General features: G+C 39.5%; 1 protein-coding gene across 1 annotated transcript in view; it reads right to left on the reverse strand.

The window, feature by feature from the left end:
- Positions 1 to 5,346: 5,346 nt before the first annotated feature.
- Positions 5,347 to 18,618, reverse strand: part of LOC126249483 (forkhead box protein P1) — a 777,252-nt gene continuing 763,980 nt past the window's right edge. Inside the window, exon 18 of the mRNA XM_049951136.1 lies at positions 5,347 to 5,853. Within this exon, the coding sequence (XP_049807093.1) occupies positions 5,571 to 5,853 (283 nt within the window). The 3' untranslated portion in view covers positions 5,347 to 5,570. The remainder of the gene's footprint in view (positions 5,854 to 18,618) is intronic.

Here is an 18,618-nt window from a genome sequence, read left to right on the forward strand (position 1 = left end):
CAGTCTCAGTAAGCAATGTGCTGTGTTGCACTGCATTCACAGTCCCATTATACAGTAATCTTACTGTCCTTTCTGAAAGATCTAACTGTAACTTTCAATAAATGTCTTTCACCTGAATATTCCATCAGAATAAGCTGAAGGTGTTCAACCACCTGAGCACACAATCTTACACTTCAAACAACATTTTGTATATAATTAAATCCAAAATAATGTTTACTGTTAACACTGGATATCACATAGAATGCCCCCTGAGCAGTTTGCAAACAAGTGAAATAACAGTCTTACCCATTTGTTGTTAAAATGATCAGCAACAGAATCACACAAGCATGAAACAAGGCCTTCACTGGCTGCTGATATAAAACTTGCACTGTTGGCTGATCCAGAAAAAAAGAAACAAGCAGTGTCAACATGAGTATCAACACTTGTTGTGGATGCTGTGTCAGCATCAGAGAAAGTGAAAACAATAAAATCATATGAAATAAAATAAAATCCTCAACAGCAGCAACAGAACATCGAACAACAGTAGCTACCACCATTACCAACAACAGTAGGTGAAGCAATAAATCGTTAAAGCAGTAATCATTAAATTGCTTTTGCCTTGGAGCATCAGTCTGATATTTTCTGTTTGTGGAGGATAAACTTATAGTCATTGAATCTAATACCTGTGACTTAGCGTAAAATTACTGCAGAAAACTGAACATAAGAGGTGATGTTTGGAGAACTGAATTTTTACCCACTACACCACCTATCTTCTAGATCAAATAACATCTGTTCACTAATGCGACATAAATTGTTTAATAAACTTCCACTACTTGTATGGGGCCTTCCTGCATATGCATTTAAATAAGGAAACCAACTATAGTTAGCTGCTCACCCATTCCCAAGCATTTAAACAACTGTAATGTAATGGTGTAATTTCAATGGCTAACCCACTTTACTGTTGCATTTATTACTGTAACCACTCTATTATGGTTTTAAAAGATGAAACCACCATCTGACTGTGTATTATTTAATTTATCTTTTGTACTATCCATATTTTGGCTTTGATGCCATTATGAAGTACAATGTTAAAGGTTGTTAGGCCATTATTAAATCATATTTGTTAAGGCAGTCCAAAGAAGGTAAACAAGGATAACACGTCTTGGAGATGTGACTGTCAAAGAATTAGTCACATCTTAAAGACATGCGTTAGCCTTGTTTAACTGCTTTGGACTGCCTTAACAAATATAACTTAATAAAGATCTAATGACCTTTAGCATTGTACTTGATAACGGCATAAAAGCCGAAATAAGGACAGTATGAAAGATAAATATAATAATAAACACTCAACTGGTGGTTTCTTCTTTTAAAAAGTATTCCATGACTGTGGCTCAATGCCATCAAATGTACTATGTGTTTGGCATCATCCATTATTATTATTATTATTATTATTATTATTATTATTATTATTATTAGCATCTGTTTGATATAACTCCACCTACACACCACATAAACAGAATATATTCAGAAAAAAAAAAAAAAAACAGGGAAAAGGTTCATATCATCTCTTACGATGACTGTCAACATATATGAGGCCCTGTCAGTACCCCCTCACAGAAAACAGAAAGTTAGTACAGACAAATGAGAAGGAACTAATACCATGCAGCATTGATACATAATGTTTTTCTGAAAGGTTGCATTCAATGGAAAAGACACATCAGTACTGATTTATGCCACTGTTGTAAAATAGTAGTTCACATCCATTCAAATAATATTTAACTTTGTGTTTTAGCTGAGAGAGGAAAGTGAGATATGACACTCACACACCTATTATTAAATACCATTTTGCTTCTTTGAAATGAGTACAAGTTCACCCTATGAGGATTAGATGGTCTCTCATGGGCAGTCACTTTCTTACATATGTTCAAAATCTCCTATGGATTTATGCCAGAATGACTTTAATATGTGGGGTTTATACAGGATGAAATCATTGTTAATAGTGAAAACTGACATCAGCAAAAGTATACAACACTAGAAGCAAGAATATCTCAGTAAACATGGGCCCACAAACAAAAGCAAGGTAATTATGAATGTGGGGTTAAAACCCTCACTGATTCCAATGTGAAATATTGTCCTTGTTAGTATATGCATAGGTATTTGAAATGTAAACTTCTTGATTAAGTGCTCATCTAATAGTGCTTAAATTTCATCTGTGTCTCATGGTTGGCCAATATTGGGGTACCAGAACATTTTGTTGCTGATGCAGGATGAAATCTAAAGCATCAATATGGCCTAAGATGGAAGGGTTGAGCAGGGCATTTACCTTGGCCTCCAATATCACCTGACCTCAGTCTTCTAGATTTTTCTGTTTGGGATCATCTCAGAATTTACAACACACCTGTTGAAACAGTTGAAGAATTGGAGCAGCAAACTGTACAGTCTTGTCAAGGTTTATGAGATGTTCCAGGGGTGTTTGAAAGAATTCGTAACACTTTGCAAAGACAAGTGCAATGTTTCATCCAAATGCAAGGACAACATGTGAAACACCTCCTGTAAAAGATATGAATGTACAGTAAATTGCAACACATAAATGCTACAGCAGTATTGCATTCTATTTCTGGTAATGAATGTACAGTAAATTGCAACACATAAATGCTACAGCAGTATTGCATTCTATTTCTGGTAAATGTAGATCATGTAGGAAATTTGAACCTACTTAAATGAGGACCTGACCAAAAAAGAGTACATCTAAATTAAATCAGAACAAACTAGAACAATATTGACATCAGTGATGATTCTTAATCACTCATTTACAGTGATCTTGCATCCTCTGGTCATTTGCAGACCCATGTTTACTGGAACATTTTTTATTCTATTACCATACATTTTCACTCATTCCAGTTTTTGCTATTAATTATGATACACATTGTAAAAATATTTGTAAATAAATATGTGTATTTCTTTTGTAAGTTTAATGAATAAACCAATGTTGGAAAGAAAACATCATCACAGTTAAAGTATATTTGGAGTTGGATTGCATGAGGACAATCTTTTGATGAAAGATGTAAAGAAAATTTACGTGTATGGCAAAAATATTCCATCCCTAATATTTTTCTCATAACAGAAACCACAATGAGTTATGCAATTATTTGCAAATTGCACATAATCTGACAATTTACACCAGAGAATTATAGAATAAGTTGGTTTATGAGCAAATTGTTTTCCTGTTTGATGCTGACTGCCCTGCTAATAATGGAGGAAGTCTCATAAAATATTATTATATTGTTTTGGGTCTTTGTAAGCACCATATCAAAATTCATTTGACACACAGAGCAATAAATAATGTAGACTGTAATCCTAACATACCTGATCTCTGCCATTATTAAAACTAAAATGCAGAATTACAATCGTGTGTAGATGACATAGTTCCACCTTCACAAATTATAAGTTTATCAACGTACAGACTTTTTATATACAGGTTAATGACTTATACAAAGTAACTATGAAGCTCAATCTTCACTTGTAACAGTGGATGAAAAAGCAACCAGTACTACTGGCAGCCGAAAACCTCAGGAAGTGTATGTAGCTGTATACAGAAAATAAATTACTGATATCACTACAAAGTAGCAACTACAAGTAATCCATAAATGATCCTGAACAAAATCAATATTTTTATGTTATAAAATAATTCCACTTTTTCTCACTCCTATGCTGTTTTGCATTTGGAAACAGCTTTTATTATTGTGTAGAACATTGTTTGTAAGAAGATAATTACTGTCATTTGGTTTGCTATCATCAAAAAAATTCATCTGCAGTAGCCACTGATTTGAGGTTCTTGTTATCATCAATTCATAATATAATTCTGGTGAAGTTTATTCGTGGGTCTTACTATGATTAAAAGTAGAGAATGTAGATCAGAAAAAATACTTTCTAAATGCTCTTATTTCTTTTTTTAAAAAAAGGAAGTGTTCAGAATCTGATAAGGTTTTCAAACACTTCTACACATTTTCATTGTCAGCAGCAGATTTGTATGTTACTTGTAATGCAGTAGCACTGGTTTTGTTGATGCTGACAAATGAACATAATTTCTTACCTACACATCCATACATATGAAACATAAATGAATTTGCAGTTGATAAAACATCACATATAACAGATTTCTTAAACAGCATTTAATATATAAACAATACTTTAAACAAAATCCTTCCCCTCCCCACCTCTCTCTCTCTCTCTATCTCTCTCTCTCTCTCTCTCTCTCTCTCTCTCTCTCTCTCTCTCTCTCTCTCTCTCTCTCTCACTCATGGCACAGCATCAGAAGCATGAGAGAAAGACAGACAGAGAGAAAGAGAGAGTGTTTTGCATATGTTCACTTGTACCTTATCTTCTCCTTTCCTGCTCCATGTTAATATGTTGTGTTAAGTTACTAACACAGTAAAGCCATCTGTTAAACATTCACTGTGGTGCTGCTAAAACAATGCTTATACATGTAAACGATAGGAGTCAGAACTCCATGTCTTCATGTACAATCCGTTTCATTTCCTGCTGATTAACATAATTCATAGAAATTCAAAAACCAGAAATGCATATTAAAATTTTCAAAAAGAGCTTGTCCCATATTAACTGAACTTAATAAACTCAAAATAGACAACATGAAAGCACTGCTAGTACTTTGAAAGAAATTGTCATATGTAAGTATAATGGGACTCAAATAGTGGTACTTACAACATTTAAATTCTGATCATTTGAAAATATTGTTTTGTAATTTAAGCAAATGTAGTCATATCCTGAGCTATTCCATACAATATATCATTAAACATTTAATTTTTAACAAAATGTTCCTTAAACCTACTTATTAAAACTGTAATAGTAATTTTTATTCTGATTGCCTTGATGTGTAAGATACTGAACAATACACAGAATTTATGTGCTTTTACATACAACTGATTAAATAAAAACAGTTTTCATGTAAGAAGAAACACTAAATTCATACATTCAAACATGGAAGAGACTCATTATTCAGTATCTCATATCTCACATTAGCAGTCAACATACTGCATGATCGAGTTGTGTATTGCAGTTGTTTGTGTATAGACAGTTTTATGAAATACTCATACTTTCTGTCTCTTTCTTGTATAATCAGTCTGAGGAATATGTGATTCATGTTTTTTAGTCAGCTGCCTGTGACACTGCTAGAACAATACATTGTGACAAACAAGTTTTCTGTATAACATATATAAGCTGTGCTTTATACACAATTGTTGTTTCACATACATACAGTGCTCTTAATTAATTTTGTACATATTTCTTCATTGGCACACATACTTGCACACATAACGTTTACTCACACAGCCAGGAAATAATCTATAGTTCTTTTTTTTTTTCATTTTGATACGGACATTTTGTTTTAATATACAACACGAGTGTTTTTGAAATAATCGTTTTTTCCACACAGATATGAATTAACTCCTGCACTGTCTTTCAAATTCATTGCACCACATTTGTGGCCATACACGATACATTTACTTTTTTGTTAACAGTATCATTCACATTAAAAAGTGGATATGATTAAAATCAGGATGCGATTTTCTCAACTATGCTTCCAGATTTTCTTCAGACACATCTGGAACCATAGATAAGTCTTCAGCCATCTCATCTGGCTCTTCAGATTCATGTCCATGATCCAGCTGCATCCCCACTGTAGCTCCAGGTACAAAATCTCGCTCCTCGCCAACTTCCTCCACCTCTTCTGCATCTATTCCATGCTCCATTATCTCCCTCTTGATTAAATGGACAAGACCATCATTGTCAGGATTCATAGATGGTGTCTGCAAGGCCTCTTGCTTGATATGCATGAGTGATCCATCCACCGAAGATCTGAAAGATATCATGTGTTTTGAAAGAATTGTATTTCTAACCTGCCTAGTAGACATGATAATAACTAGGCTATGATATTGTCATTATTATGTGGAGAAGATACAAACAAGATATTTATCCTGTTTGTGAATCTTTCCATTTTTACTGCTATGTAAAGAGTATGTTAAATATTGTTTATTTAAAAAAAACACACTCTTCTCAGTATTCTAGCTGTAATAGTGGCCTTCTTTCATAGCCACACATGAAGTAGCGTGCCTCAAGAGTTACACCATTCAAGCATAATGCTGATGTAACTGTCATCTGATCAGATGGAAATGCTTCACAATATAAGATGATTTTAAAAAATGCTCAACACATTCGAATTTTATTTAACTGATATTTTTAATATTATGATCAGCTGGTCATACTACAGCACTATTAGTGCTTTTCCTGGTTCATCAACTGCAACTATCATCAATGTATCTTTTCCTTCTTTCACAAAGCTCAATTTTCAGTTCCCCACCTTCTCTTTCTCTTCAACCAATTATCTTCTTTCCTGCTTCAAAGACAATTTCTGTGCAAAGGGCAACATATATATTGGACATCTAATGAGAATATGGTAACACCAGTTAATGAACTTGTGTTATTTTAAAACTTTTGAGGCATAGCAATAATATTAATAGAACACATGTAAGACTTATAAGCACTAATCTACATAATAAAACAAAACAAAATATGAACTGCTCAATCAGTGATCCTTTCACACTGGTAAATCACTTGACTAAAAGAAGGGATAGGTTGATGGAAGACATCCTGAGGCATCAAGGAATAATTAATTTGGTAATGAAGGGAAATGCATGTGTTTGAGGAAGGGAGGGGTGGAGGGCAGTGGGCAGGGAGGGTGAAACTGTGGAGGGACACCAATGTTTAACAGTAAACAGGTTCAAATGGATGTAGTCTGCAGTAGCTATGCAGAGATTTACCTGCACTTCTGATTTTATAGAATACAAACGTTATTGACTACAAATATGTTCTAGAATGGACTTTGAATTTTAACCCTAGGAATACCAAGGCATTTTCCATAACATACATTACTGGGGGTGGGGAATTTTGTTTGTAAGTAAGGTTTGTGTGTATAGCTTATAACTGTAACACTCATGAGTGTACAATACACAGGGTGGAGAAAAAATGTGTCACAAAATTTTAACCCTGGATAGCTGATGCCAGTAGGAACCAAAATTACTAGTTGCGTAGGTCAACAATGCACCATTTTTAAACTATGGAAACTTGGCACCATGTGCTTTGATTGGCTGTGGGATTGCCCTGTTGCTGTTCATAGGTTGATGCGAACCACCCAGAAAAGAAGAGCAGTTAATGCATTGCATTCAATATACTGCCAGTCACATCAGGGTAATACCAGAGATCTTTGAATGAGTTCGGCAAAACACTGTTCGACGTTACCAACCTTGTGTCATGTCAGATGGTCGCCAGTTCGAGCACCTGCTTTAAGTAAACAATGTCCTAGCAACAAAAAAGGCCCTTTTCAGGGCAGACACAATTTGTAAAAGACTTTCTGTATGAGTTTGTTCCCAGTACATCTTATCATGAAACTAACAATGGATGTGTCAGGACCTCAGAGGATTCGCCCCCAGGTCCCCAGAGTGGAAGGCTGGCACACTACCACTGAGCACGGAGGCCATCTTGGATACATCGCGATCTCCAGCAGGAAAAGCATTTGCAGTCATGCACTGTCCAGAGCATCCAGCAACAGGACAATCCCACAGCCAATTGGACTAAGTGACACCAAGTTTCCGTGGATTAAAAATTGTGCGTTGCTGATCTACACAACATTAGAAATTTTGGTTCCTACTGGCATCACCTATCCAGGGTTAAAATTTTGTGACAGTTTTTCTCCACCCTGTATATATTGTTATCTGTTCCATTTTAAATTGGTGTTTGGAGTGTCATCTCTGGGCAACAATTGGAGCTACAAGTTGGTCAACTACAGTCTGCATATATATATTTATGTGTGTGTGTGTCTGTGTCTTTGGAGCTTATGAGTGCTCAGCGGTGAGGTTATCAGCGCCCTTACACTCATTGAAACAAGCAAATGTGAAGAAAACCTCTCAAATTGTGGCACACCCATGCACTCAAATGGACCACACAATCACTCCATCTCATAAGCGCTAAAACAACAGAAAAATAGTAAAAGTAGCTATATCTGAGCCTAAAACACAAGTAAAATGACAAAGGAGCTAAAAGAAAGGTAAAGGGAAATATTGCTAGCTGACCACTTACAAAAAATATGAGTGAGCCACTCACCCTAAAACTGTCTCCCTAAAATCTTGGGAAAAATATTGGACAATTCAAAAAACTTTATAATTTGAATCACATTTATTTGAGCGTTAATTAAAATAGAGGGCAGATCTGTTGGCAAATCTGTGACAGCCTGCTGGTTGGAAAATAAAACACACTCCAATAAAATATGGCACACAGTGACCTGTGCACCACAAGCACCACACATTGGAGGGTCCTCTCATCGGAGCAAGATACCATGTGTCCTAGGGTTGTGGCTCATGCGAAACAGGTAAGGGGACATCATCCTATCAGAATGTAGGTATGCCACGGCCATGTTGTGCGCTTTACTAGGCAGAGCTTATTGTCTATCACTTCCAGCTACTCATCCTCCCACCAGCACAAGACTCTGGATCTCAACAGCAAGGCTGTAGCATGCAGGTGGGCAGCACACTGAAATAACTGAGGATCATGACATGCCTCCTTAGCTGCTAGAGCCACCCTTTCATTCCCCACAATGCCCATGTGCACATATACCCAGCAGAATGACACCACATTCCTCAGTCGTTGTAGTTGGATGAGGGCATCCTGGATATTCTGGAACTACTTTATCTGCCGGGTACAAACATTGTAGAGAGTGAAGAGCACTCAAGGAATTGGAGCAGACAAGAAATTTAGCACTGGAAGAACATATCATCTGCTCCAGTGCTCACAAGATCACATATAATGCTGCATCAAAGACAACAAAGTCTCGAGGCAGACAGACCTTGAGGACACAATCTGGGATAATAACAGAGAAACCAACAGAGTCCTCCTGTTTAGTTCCATCTGTAAAGACAGCTACATAGTTGTGGTGCTTATATAAAATGTCAGAAAAAATGGCATTAAAACAGATGCAGGAGTACAGTCTCTCCTGCACTGCACTAAATCCATAATGACTCTGGGCCTCTGTGGTAACCAGAGTGGCAGATGGTTAGCATCCTAGCTTTGAGGCTGGACATGCTCAGTTCCAAGTGACTCCACCACATGCCACACATGGATCCCAAATGGCTTTGCTGCTCATGGACAACAGGAGAAAAGGCTTTCCACAGGGTGATGAGCAACATTATGGTATGTGGGTGTATTTGGAGCTGTGAGGAACTTACATGCCCGATGCACCATGAGGAGTTGCTGCCGAATTGTAATCAGTGGTTCACCAGCCACAGCAAAGAGACTTCGTATGGGCAGCCAAATTCCCTCATGGCAGACAGCGTCAATGATCTTCAAATAACAAGGCCTCACCAAACCATACACCGTGCACCCATAATCGCAAACACATGCAACCCTATAAAACTGGAGCAGATGCACCCTGTCCGCTTCCCAAGACCTGTGGCTAAGGCATTTTATGATGCTCAATGCTTTCAGGGTTATGGCTTTCAGGTCCCTCAGGTGCAGCAACCATGACAATTTGGAGTCAGCAATGAGGCCCAGAAACCTCACTGAGTCTCTAAAATGTTGAATGGTGTCCCTCATAGGTAAGGCAGGCAAATTAAGAATACGATAAGAATGATTAAAATGAAAACACACACACACACACATATATCCACAGTAAACTGAAAACCCATTTTTGAAGCCCACTTCTCTAACCTCCACACTGTAAGTTGCAACTGACAGCTCACTCTTGCAATGCAGGAGGAGGAACAGAAAACAGCAAATTGTCCACAAATAAGGAACATTGGTTCAAATGGCTCTGAGCACTATGGGACTTAACATCTGTGGTCATCAGTCCCCTAGAACTTAGAACTACTTAAACCTAACTAACCTAAGGACATCACACACATCCATGCCCGAGGCAGGATTCGAACCTGCGACCGTAGCAGTCGCGCGGTTCCGGACTGAAGCACCTAGAACCGCTAGGCCACCGTGGCCAGCCTAAGGAGCATTGTTCAGGACTCCTTACAATAGACATGATACTGTTTATGGTGATGGCAAAGAGGGTAACACTTAAAACATTGCCCCAAGGGACACCATTCTCCTACTCAAAGTGATCTGATGTGTGTTACCAACTTGGGTCCTAAAAAACTGGTGAGACAGGAAAGGCCATATGAAGATGGGGCAGTGGCCACAAAAGCCTCATTGATGCAGTTATGTGAGAATACTTTGTCTCCAAGTAGTATACTATGCCTTACTGCTATCAATGAATATGCTGATACAGTAATGTTTACATAGGAAAGTCTGCTGTATAGACACCTCTAGAAGGGTCAGGTTGTCCACAGTGGACCAAAATATCCGAAATCCAAACTGAGAGTGACTAAGGAGTTTCCTGTTCTCTGACAATCAGACCAGACTATGGTTAACCATTTGTTCCAGGGACTTTCCTACATAGCATATTATGGTGATACTCTGATAATTACTGTGACATGTGAAGTCCTTTCCTGGTTTCAGGAGAGGTATCAAAATTGCCTCTCTCCATGAATTGGGGATATGAACTGATTGCCATACAAATTAAAACATCCAAGGAGGATGTCCTTTGACACTGCTGGCAAATGTTGAAGCATGCAGTACCAGATTTTATAAAGACTGGGTGCAGTATCATGAGTCTCAGACAGTGCCAATTCCAACTCACACATGTAGAAAAGGCAGTTGTAAGATTCAGAACTCTGGGAACTGAAGTCCAACTTGCCTCTGTCTGCAGTGACATGGTAATGGCAGAACAACAGAGCATGGCTAACACTGGCGGTTGTTTTCACAAAATGCTCTACCAGCATCTGAGTGATGTTTCCCAGCAATTTTGAAGATACCCCTGTTTCACCACTGCTGCTATCAGTAAATGACTGTGTTCACTAGAAATCCTCTGAATGCCTTCCCATAGTTTTGTTGAACAAGTGGATGATTGCTAGAGTCCAGGAATGCTTGCCATGACCTTTTCCTGCTCTCCTTAATCATCTGTTGAGCCTTGGCTCTTGCAAATAGAAAGGCTATACGTTGTCTGCTTTCAGGTGCCGTTTAAACTGTCGAAGAGCTGCATGCCTGTCACGGACTGCTGAACAGCATTCATCTGTTCACCACGGTATAGATCATCTCCTAAGATGATCTGAGGAATTTGGGATCAGTATCTGGCTGAACAGCATCCAGTTATTCCTGCTGACCATCAATTTTGATGGCTTCTGTTCAGGTAATGCTCCATCCAGTTGGTGAATGTGGAGTTGGAAGTGGTCACTGGAATGAAGGTTGTCAGTTATGTTCCACTGAAAAGAGTCTGCTAGAGCTGGAGAGCAGAAAGAGGGATTGATGGCTGAGAATGACCCAGAAGCAGCACAGAAGTGGGTGGGAGTACTTGTGGTAAAGATGCAGAGGTCATGAGATGTCATAAGGCTCTCCAAAGTCTGACCCCAAGGGCAAATAGAAGCTGAGCCCCACAAATCATGATGGGCATTGAAGTCTCCCAGTAGGAGAAATGGTCAGGGGAGCTGTTCTATAAGGTGTGTGAGGCTCATAGTCTGTTGCAGCTTTCAGAGATTGATAGAGGAAGCAAACAGTGATTCTCTGACATACATGAATTTCTGTGGCAACTGCTTGCTGGTCAGTAGCTACAGGAACAGTAGAGGAGTGATGCACTTTATTGACAAACACAGCAAGCCCTTTTTTGGCTCTGTCCCCAGTCAGGACATCGTTTTGGTGAAGGGTATAGCTCTGTAACACAGGGAATCAGTGGCTTTAAAATGTATTTCTTGTAAACACAGGCACAGGGGGTGTTCCTGTGCTAGCAGTTTCAGTGCCTCTACATGTGTCCTGATCCTGTTAATGTTCCACTGTGACATGGAAGCCATCTATCATGGGGGTTGTACTTTCACTCTGTCCTTCTGCTAGGATGGGAGCCTGTAATGGGGGGGGGGCCTCAGTCTTGAGGCGATATGGTTGCCCCAGTCCAACATCAAGGTCCATTAACTCTACCAAAGAGTCAAGAGAGGATGGCGTCAATATAGTCAGACTGTTTACTTCGCAACACCATCAGCAGTGGACGTTTGGCCTTTGACTTTTTGCCCTGGATGGGCTTTGGAGCCACAACCGAGACAGTGGTAGTGGCAGCGTTGGACAGTTGACCAGACTGAACGTTTGGAAGAGCAGAGAGCACTGCAGTGTTAGTGACCACAGACTTGTCTGATGTTTTGGGAGGAAATGTAGGCTGTGAAGTAACTGTAGCAGCACGAATACACTGACAAATGCAGGTACTAGTGGTAACAGTAGTTACCTCCATTTGTGTAGCCGTGTTGGTTTTCTATACTGACTGTTTAACAACTGAAGCAAAGGAGGTAGCAAGCATTGGAGTGCTGCACAATCATATGAATCTTCTTGGCCTGACCATGAGGGATCCATCTTGTGGTTTTAATTTCCTGTATCTTCCATTCTTCAAGGAAGACACAGCAGTACCTACTCCAGACAGTATGAGCCCCAGAGCAATTCACACACTTTGGAGGAGATGAATATCTGACTCCTTCATGGGCAGCCTTACAACATTTGCTACAAGTGGCTCCTAAATTGTATCCAAGAGTGGTGTAACCCAAATGCTGATATTTAAAATAGCACATTGGGTTGGGTACATAGGGCCACACAGTTAAGCAAAGAAACCCATCTTTATATGTTCTGGGAATTTTGTGCTATTAAAAGTAAGGATGAATGAGTTGAATTTAATCAGATTGCATTCCATTCTTTTCATAATATTATGCACATCTACAATGCCTTCTTGGGCCCATTCAGCTTTCAGGTCTTCTCTGGGGATGTCCACTAGGTCTCTGCATGTTACGACACCTTTACTGTAGTTTAATGTGGTGTGGAGATCAGTCCCAATGGCACATTCCCCAAGGGTTTTACTCTTCTGCAGGTTTGTCACTTGTTGGGAACTTGATGTTTCCTACAAACAGTGTCCCATTTTGTAACCACTTAACTGATTTTAAAGTACCTGCAATCCCCTCTAAACCCATTTGTTTATAAAAAGATGACACTTTTTTGAAACTTCACTCTTTCCTTTTAACTAATAAAAACACTCTCTGACCAGCAGTATGCATTCTGTTACTAAAGACACTAGAATTCTTTAATATCCCTGAGTCTGGAGGACTGGCTAGATGAGCCCTCTTATTCGATATGTATTACTGCCTACCAGCAGCCCACCCATTCCACTGAGAGATTACAGAGAAAGCTTCAAAGGATCCATCTTTGTACCATGAGCAGCTAGTGAAATAACAGTCCAGCTAGACAGAGCCCAGCATTTCTAGGTAAACCTTATACACATGAGGTGTGGCTGGTTACCTCTCCACCTCAACAGCTATGCATCTCATCAGCATGAAGCACACCTTGAGGTTGAGGGATTTTTTTATTATTATTTTTATATAGAGGTTTGTACCATCCTCATGATCTCGGTGGTCAAGCCATGATCCCAAGTTTCTGTGACACACAATGTTCCTCCACTGTGCCACACAGTGGTCGCTGAAGCATGCCCAGAGCTTACAGTAGAGGGGACTGGTGGTGCTTACCCATCCGTAGCTCAGGAACCCCGGGGTTGCCAAATATGTGTGCAGAAAAGGAGTGCCGAGCCCCTGAGGCAGTAAAGTAAACATCTGCAGAAACTCCATAGAACTGTAAAGCTTGACTAGAATATCTACCCATCTATCTCTCACTACACACTACAAATTAAAGTCCTCTGCTGCATTTTTCTGACTGCATGTGGAGGCTTGGTGGCCCAGTGATAAAGTTTCAATCTACAAATCCAGTGGTATTGAGTTCAGTCCCCACTCAATCCTAGGATTTTTATTTGTCACATCTTCTTTCACCTGTGGTGATGTCTGTTGATATGAAAAATGCTGAGTTACACTGTGATTTAGAATCCTCATTAAATTGTGAGTCCCCTTATAACTGGTTGAGAAAGTCAGTTTCACAGTCAGAGAACAGCAAAGTTATACCACCACCAAGAGGGCCATGCCTAGTAAAGCGCTGTAGTATTCAACATAATCTTTTGACTGATGGCAGCTCTACTTTAACTAATCTTTGTAACTAATGTAAGAATTTTGAGTAGTAGAGACACTGATTCATGAGGAAGGATTGTGCATGTGATTTATAAATATTTCATGCAAACTAACTGAACTACAATGAACTGAAGGTCCATGCTGCAATTTTCTGTCTGTATGTGAAGCCTAATCTCAGGATGTAATATAGGGATTTTGATACAGTTTTCACTAATATATAGACTGATACATCAGGATGGTTCACGTGTATTATTTGCTACCACTATGCCACACAGGCCATCTGGACATATGAGTGGGGATCGGAAAGTAATGCACAATAATTTTTTTTCTCCCCTGTTAATGCAGCTGGAATGTTGAAAGTACACCAAAATGTAGTTTGTAGCTTGCACCACAGAGGGTATTTGGTTTTCACGTGCAGCTCTAGCGAGAGAAGCCTGAACTATGAAACAAACATGGTGCACATGTTACTGTCATCAACCTGTGAAGAACAGCAAAATGTAGTTCGATATTTGTGGGCCAAAGGGTATAAATCAAGTGACATTCACAGGGAAATGTATGGTATGTATCGAAATGACTCTACGGCTCAGAGTAATGCCTTCAGGCAGTGTTCATTCTTCCAAGAGGGCCCTATGAACCTTACTGATTTGCCACACTCTGGGCAGTTGGTAACAGCGCAACCCCACAGAATGTTGGAGTCATTGAGGAAGCAATTTTGAACAACCAGGTAAAGTCAGTGCTTGCTGGGTGTCTAAGAACATGACAGGGAACCACAAGGACCAGCAAATGATGACAAACTTGAATCACTTAATGCATTAGGCCATAGAAGTCCATGTCTTTCTCTAAGGAATTGTCACTGGTGATGAGTTGCTACACACCCAAAACCAAGCAGGCCTCTATGGAGTGGGTTCTCCAATACAAAAAAAATTCAAAGTGACTCAATGTGCTTGGAAATTGCTTGTGACAGTGTTCCGGGATATGCACGGTATGTTATTGGTTGACGATGAACACAATACAACTGTGAATGCTGCAGCTTACATTAAAACTTCAGTTATGTTGCTTCGTGTCCTTTGTGACAAATGCCACAATATTAATGCTGATGGTGTCAGACTTCTTCACAACAATAACTGCCCCCATGTACCTGCTCCTGTTCATGAAAAAACTGCAGAATTTTGGTGGGAAGTGCTCCAACATGCACAATACAGTTTGGACCTTACACTGATGGACTTTCATCTGTTTGATTCAATGAAGATGTTTTGGTTTATTTGTTCAAATTTTGTCACTCCTTTAAATCTGATGAGTTTGATGACTGTGGGAGTACAGTTAACTCATTCTGGTACTCTTCAGACCATGCACATACACTGAAAGCTGTGTGACATATCGCATTGTCCTGATGTTACATGCCATCGTACTGAGGAAAAGCAAGCTAGATGTAGGGATGGACATGATCCCCAAGGATAGACGCATACTTGTATTGATCCACTGCAGCTTCCAGAATGACAAGATCACCCAGGCAATGCCACAATTATGTTCCTCAGACCAGAATGCTCCCTCCTTTGCCCTGGACCCTATGGATGATTGTTGCAGGGTGTTTGTTTTTAGACGTTCACACTGTACACACCAACGGTCATCTGTCTGTTGGAGCATAAAATGTCATGTAAAAAGGCCCCCTGTCACAATCAGTGGATGTCCAGTTGCAGTACTGGCATGCAGATTCTAACCTTCGTCACTGACAAACAGCAATAAACATGGGTGCATGAACCAGGTGCCGGTTGTAGAGACCCATATGCAGCAACATTTGCTGGATGGTCATTGAGGAGACAGTGTTGGTAACCCCTTGGTCTATCTGGGTGGTCAGTTGCTCAACAGTTGCATGTCTATTTGCCTGTACACATCTTGCAGCTGTCATTCACACCATTTCACCATTTTGCCATGCACAGTGTACTTTAACCTAGGTGGTACATGAACAGTTTACAAACGGAGCCATTTCAGAAATGCTTCCACCCTTGGCTCAAAAGAAAATGATCTTGCCCTTTTGGACACCAGGTAAATATCTCCATTCCTGCATTACAATGACTGCACTGTTTTCCATGTCATCTATCTTCCACTACTAGTGCTGCCACCTGTCATATGCAAATGGTTATTGCACATTGATGTCAAACATAGGTGGTGGTCGCATTAATGTGACTAGACATTGCATTACTTCCTCATATTTCTGGAATAATCAGTTGTAACAAATATTTATTGCAGAAGTCAGAGAAACTCTCACAGAACACATAAAAGTGGATCAATTACTGAAGACTTTTACAGAAGCAATCAACGCCCAAAAAGTAAAGCAAAACTGTCCTCAGCCCAGAGTTTGGTTTGAACACTGCTGTGGTTTGCTAGTCATGATCCTTTAACATCAGAACTGACTTACCCAATCAGTTACAGGGAGAGCTACAGTTTAATATGGATTCTGAAACACAATACTACCCAAACTATTCGAGTATTTCACTCTACTTGTAAAAACCAGTAGCAGTACAACATTCCGCCACTAGATGCCTTGAGGTACACATCTTAGCTACTGTGACACAAACTTGTGTCATCCTTGGTGCACACAATTGTGAGTTGAATGTCAGGATGTGTTTCATTACTTCTGTGAATTGTGAAATTGATAACATGAAGGAGCAACTGATATGCATCAAATTCTGTTTCAAGTTGAAGGAAACTGCAGCTGAAACCAACTGCATGCTGACAGAGGCATTTGGTGAGAGTGCAGTGAGTCATGAAAGAACAGTTGAGTGATTCAAGCACTGAAAGAAAGGCTGAGAATCTGTGGAAGATGACAAACATTCTGGTCAACTGTCAACATATACAATGCTGGAAATGATCATGAAAGTGCATGACGTGATTCACAAAGACCAAGGGGCAGATAATACATAATTTTTGTAACACAGTTGGGTTGTCATACAGTAAACATCAATTACTTCTAGCTGATCAGCTGAATATGAGATCAACTGCAGTGAAGGTTGTTCTCACCTTCTCAGCATCGACCACTGAAACCTCAGGATTCAAATGTGCACTGAGCTGCAACAAAGAGTTTGAAAGTGTTCAAAATTATTGTCCAGAGTCAAGACAGGTGGTGAATCTTGGGCCTATGGTTATGAGTGTGAAACAAAGCAGCTTCCATCACAATAAAAAGGTCATCTTATACAAGGTCGAAAAAAAGCTCGACAAGTTCACAGCAACATGAAGACAATGCTGATCATTTTATCAACATTCAGGGAATAGTGCATAAGGCATTTTGGGGAGGAATTTCTCTCCAAACATAACATGACAATGGTCCCTCACCCTCCCTACTAACCAGACCAACCCCCTGCGACCTCTACCTGTTACTGAAGATGAGCATCAAGTCGAAAGGGCGATGTTTTGATTTGACTGAAGACATTCAAGTGGAATAGCAATGTGTCTTGAACACCTTTCACCCTGTGGATTTCCGTAAGTGCTTCCAAAAATGGGAACAATGTTGGGATCATTGCATACAAACCTGAAGTACTACTTTGAAGGTGACAGAGGACATTAAGATGTAAGTATAATTTTCTGATTTTTACAACAAAATTCTCAGATATTTTGGGTAGCATCTTGTAGCTGAGGCGAAAACTTGTTTGGAAAGAGAATGGCAATAGGTGATGACATACCAGTCATAGGCCTCATAGAATACAGTAGTCTAGTAAGCAAAACAACATTAACTATCCCTTAAATATGTTCAGTATCCTACTTGGAGTAGGATGTTGACAACCTGCCCAAATAGCTGAGTGTGTTAAAGCATCCAATATACCCTGGACATGGAAAGAAAGGGCACATGGATTACCCAATCCCCCCCCCCCTCCCCCCTCTCATCCTCCCCCCCCCCCCCCCCCAATCACCCTGTGATCCCAACACAATAATAACCTTTACACAGCTACGATTCTCTGTGAAGTTGAAGTGCCATACCAGTCCTGATCAAGCATTTGTTGGATACAGGGCACTGGAAAGGATCGATAGATGGAGTACTACAATTACAACAGTAACATCTTTACTACAAACAATATACATTGAATATTCTGAAACAAATATAGTTATGTAGTAGGCATTTGCTTACAAGAACAGTATCCTTCACAGTTACAAAACATTGATTACTGTACTATGAGTGATCAGTAAATTTATTTGTTGGTGATATTTTATTGGGATGATTTTTGGCTTTCTTCTCATGTTATATTCTGATCAAAGAGTTGCCAAGTCAGAGTGGGACAGTACAAAGCTTCATGTGAATTCCAAATCATTATGGTTGGGGCATGTGTGTGTGTGTGTGTGTGTGTGTGTTTTACACATGTGCTTTGGACACGCTGTGATTTTATTTAACTACTATTTATGCTCACAAATGATATTGGGAAAGCTGTCTGCAAGAACGAGAAAGTCTAGGGTTCCAGGCAGAGTTAATGTATTCTGGTGAAAATATCTTCAACAAGGTCAC

This window comes from Schistocerca nitens, chromosome 3, assembly GCF_023898315.1.
Source record: "Schistocerca nitens isolate TAMUIC-IGC-003100 chromosome 3, iqSchNite1.1, whole genome shotgun sequence".
NCBI classification, from domain to species: Eukaryota; Metazoa; Arthropoda; class Insecta; order Orthoptera; family Acrididae; genus Schistocerca; species Schistocerca nitens.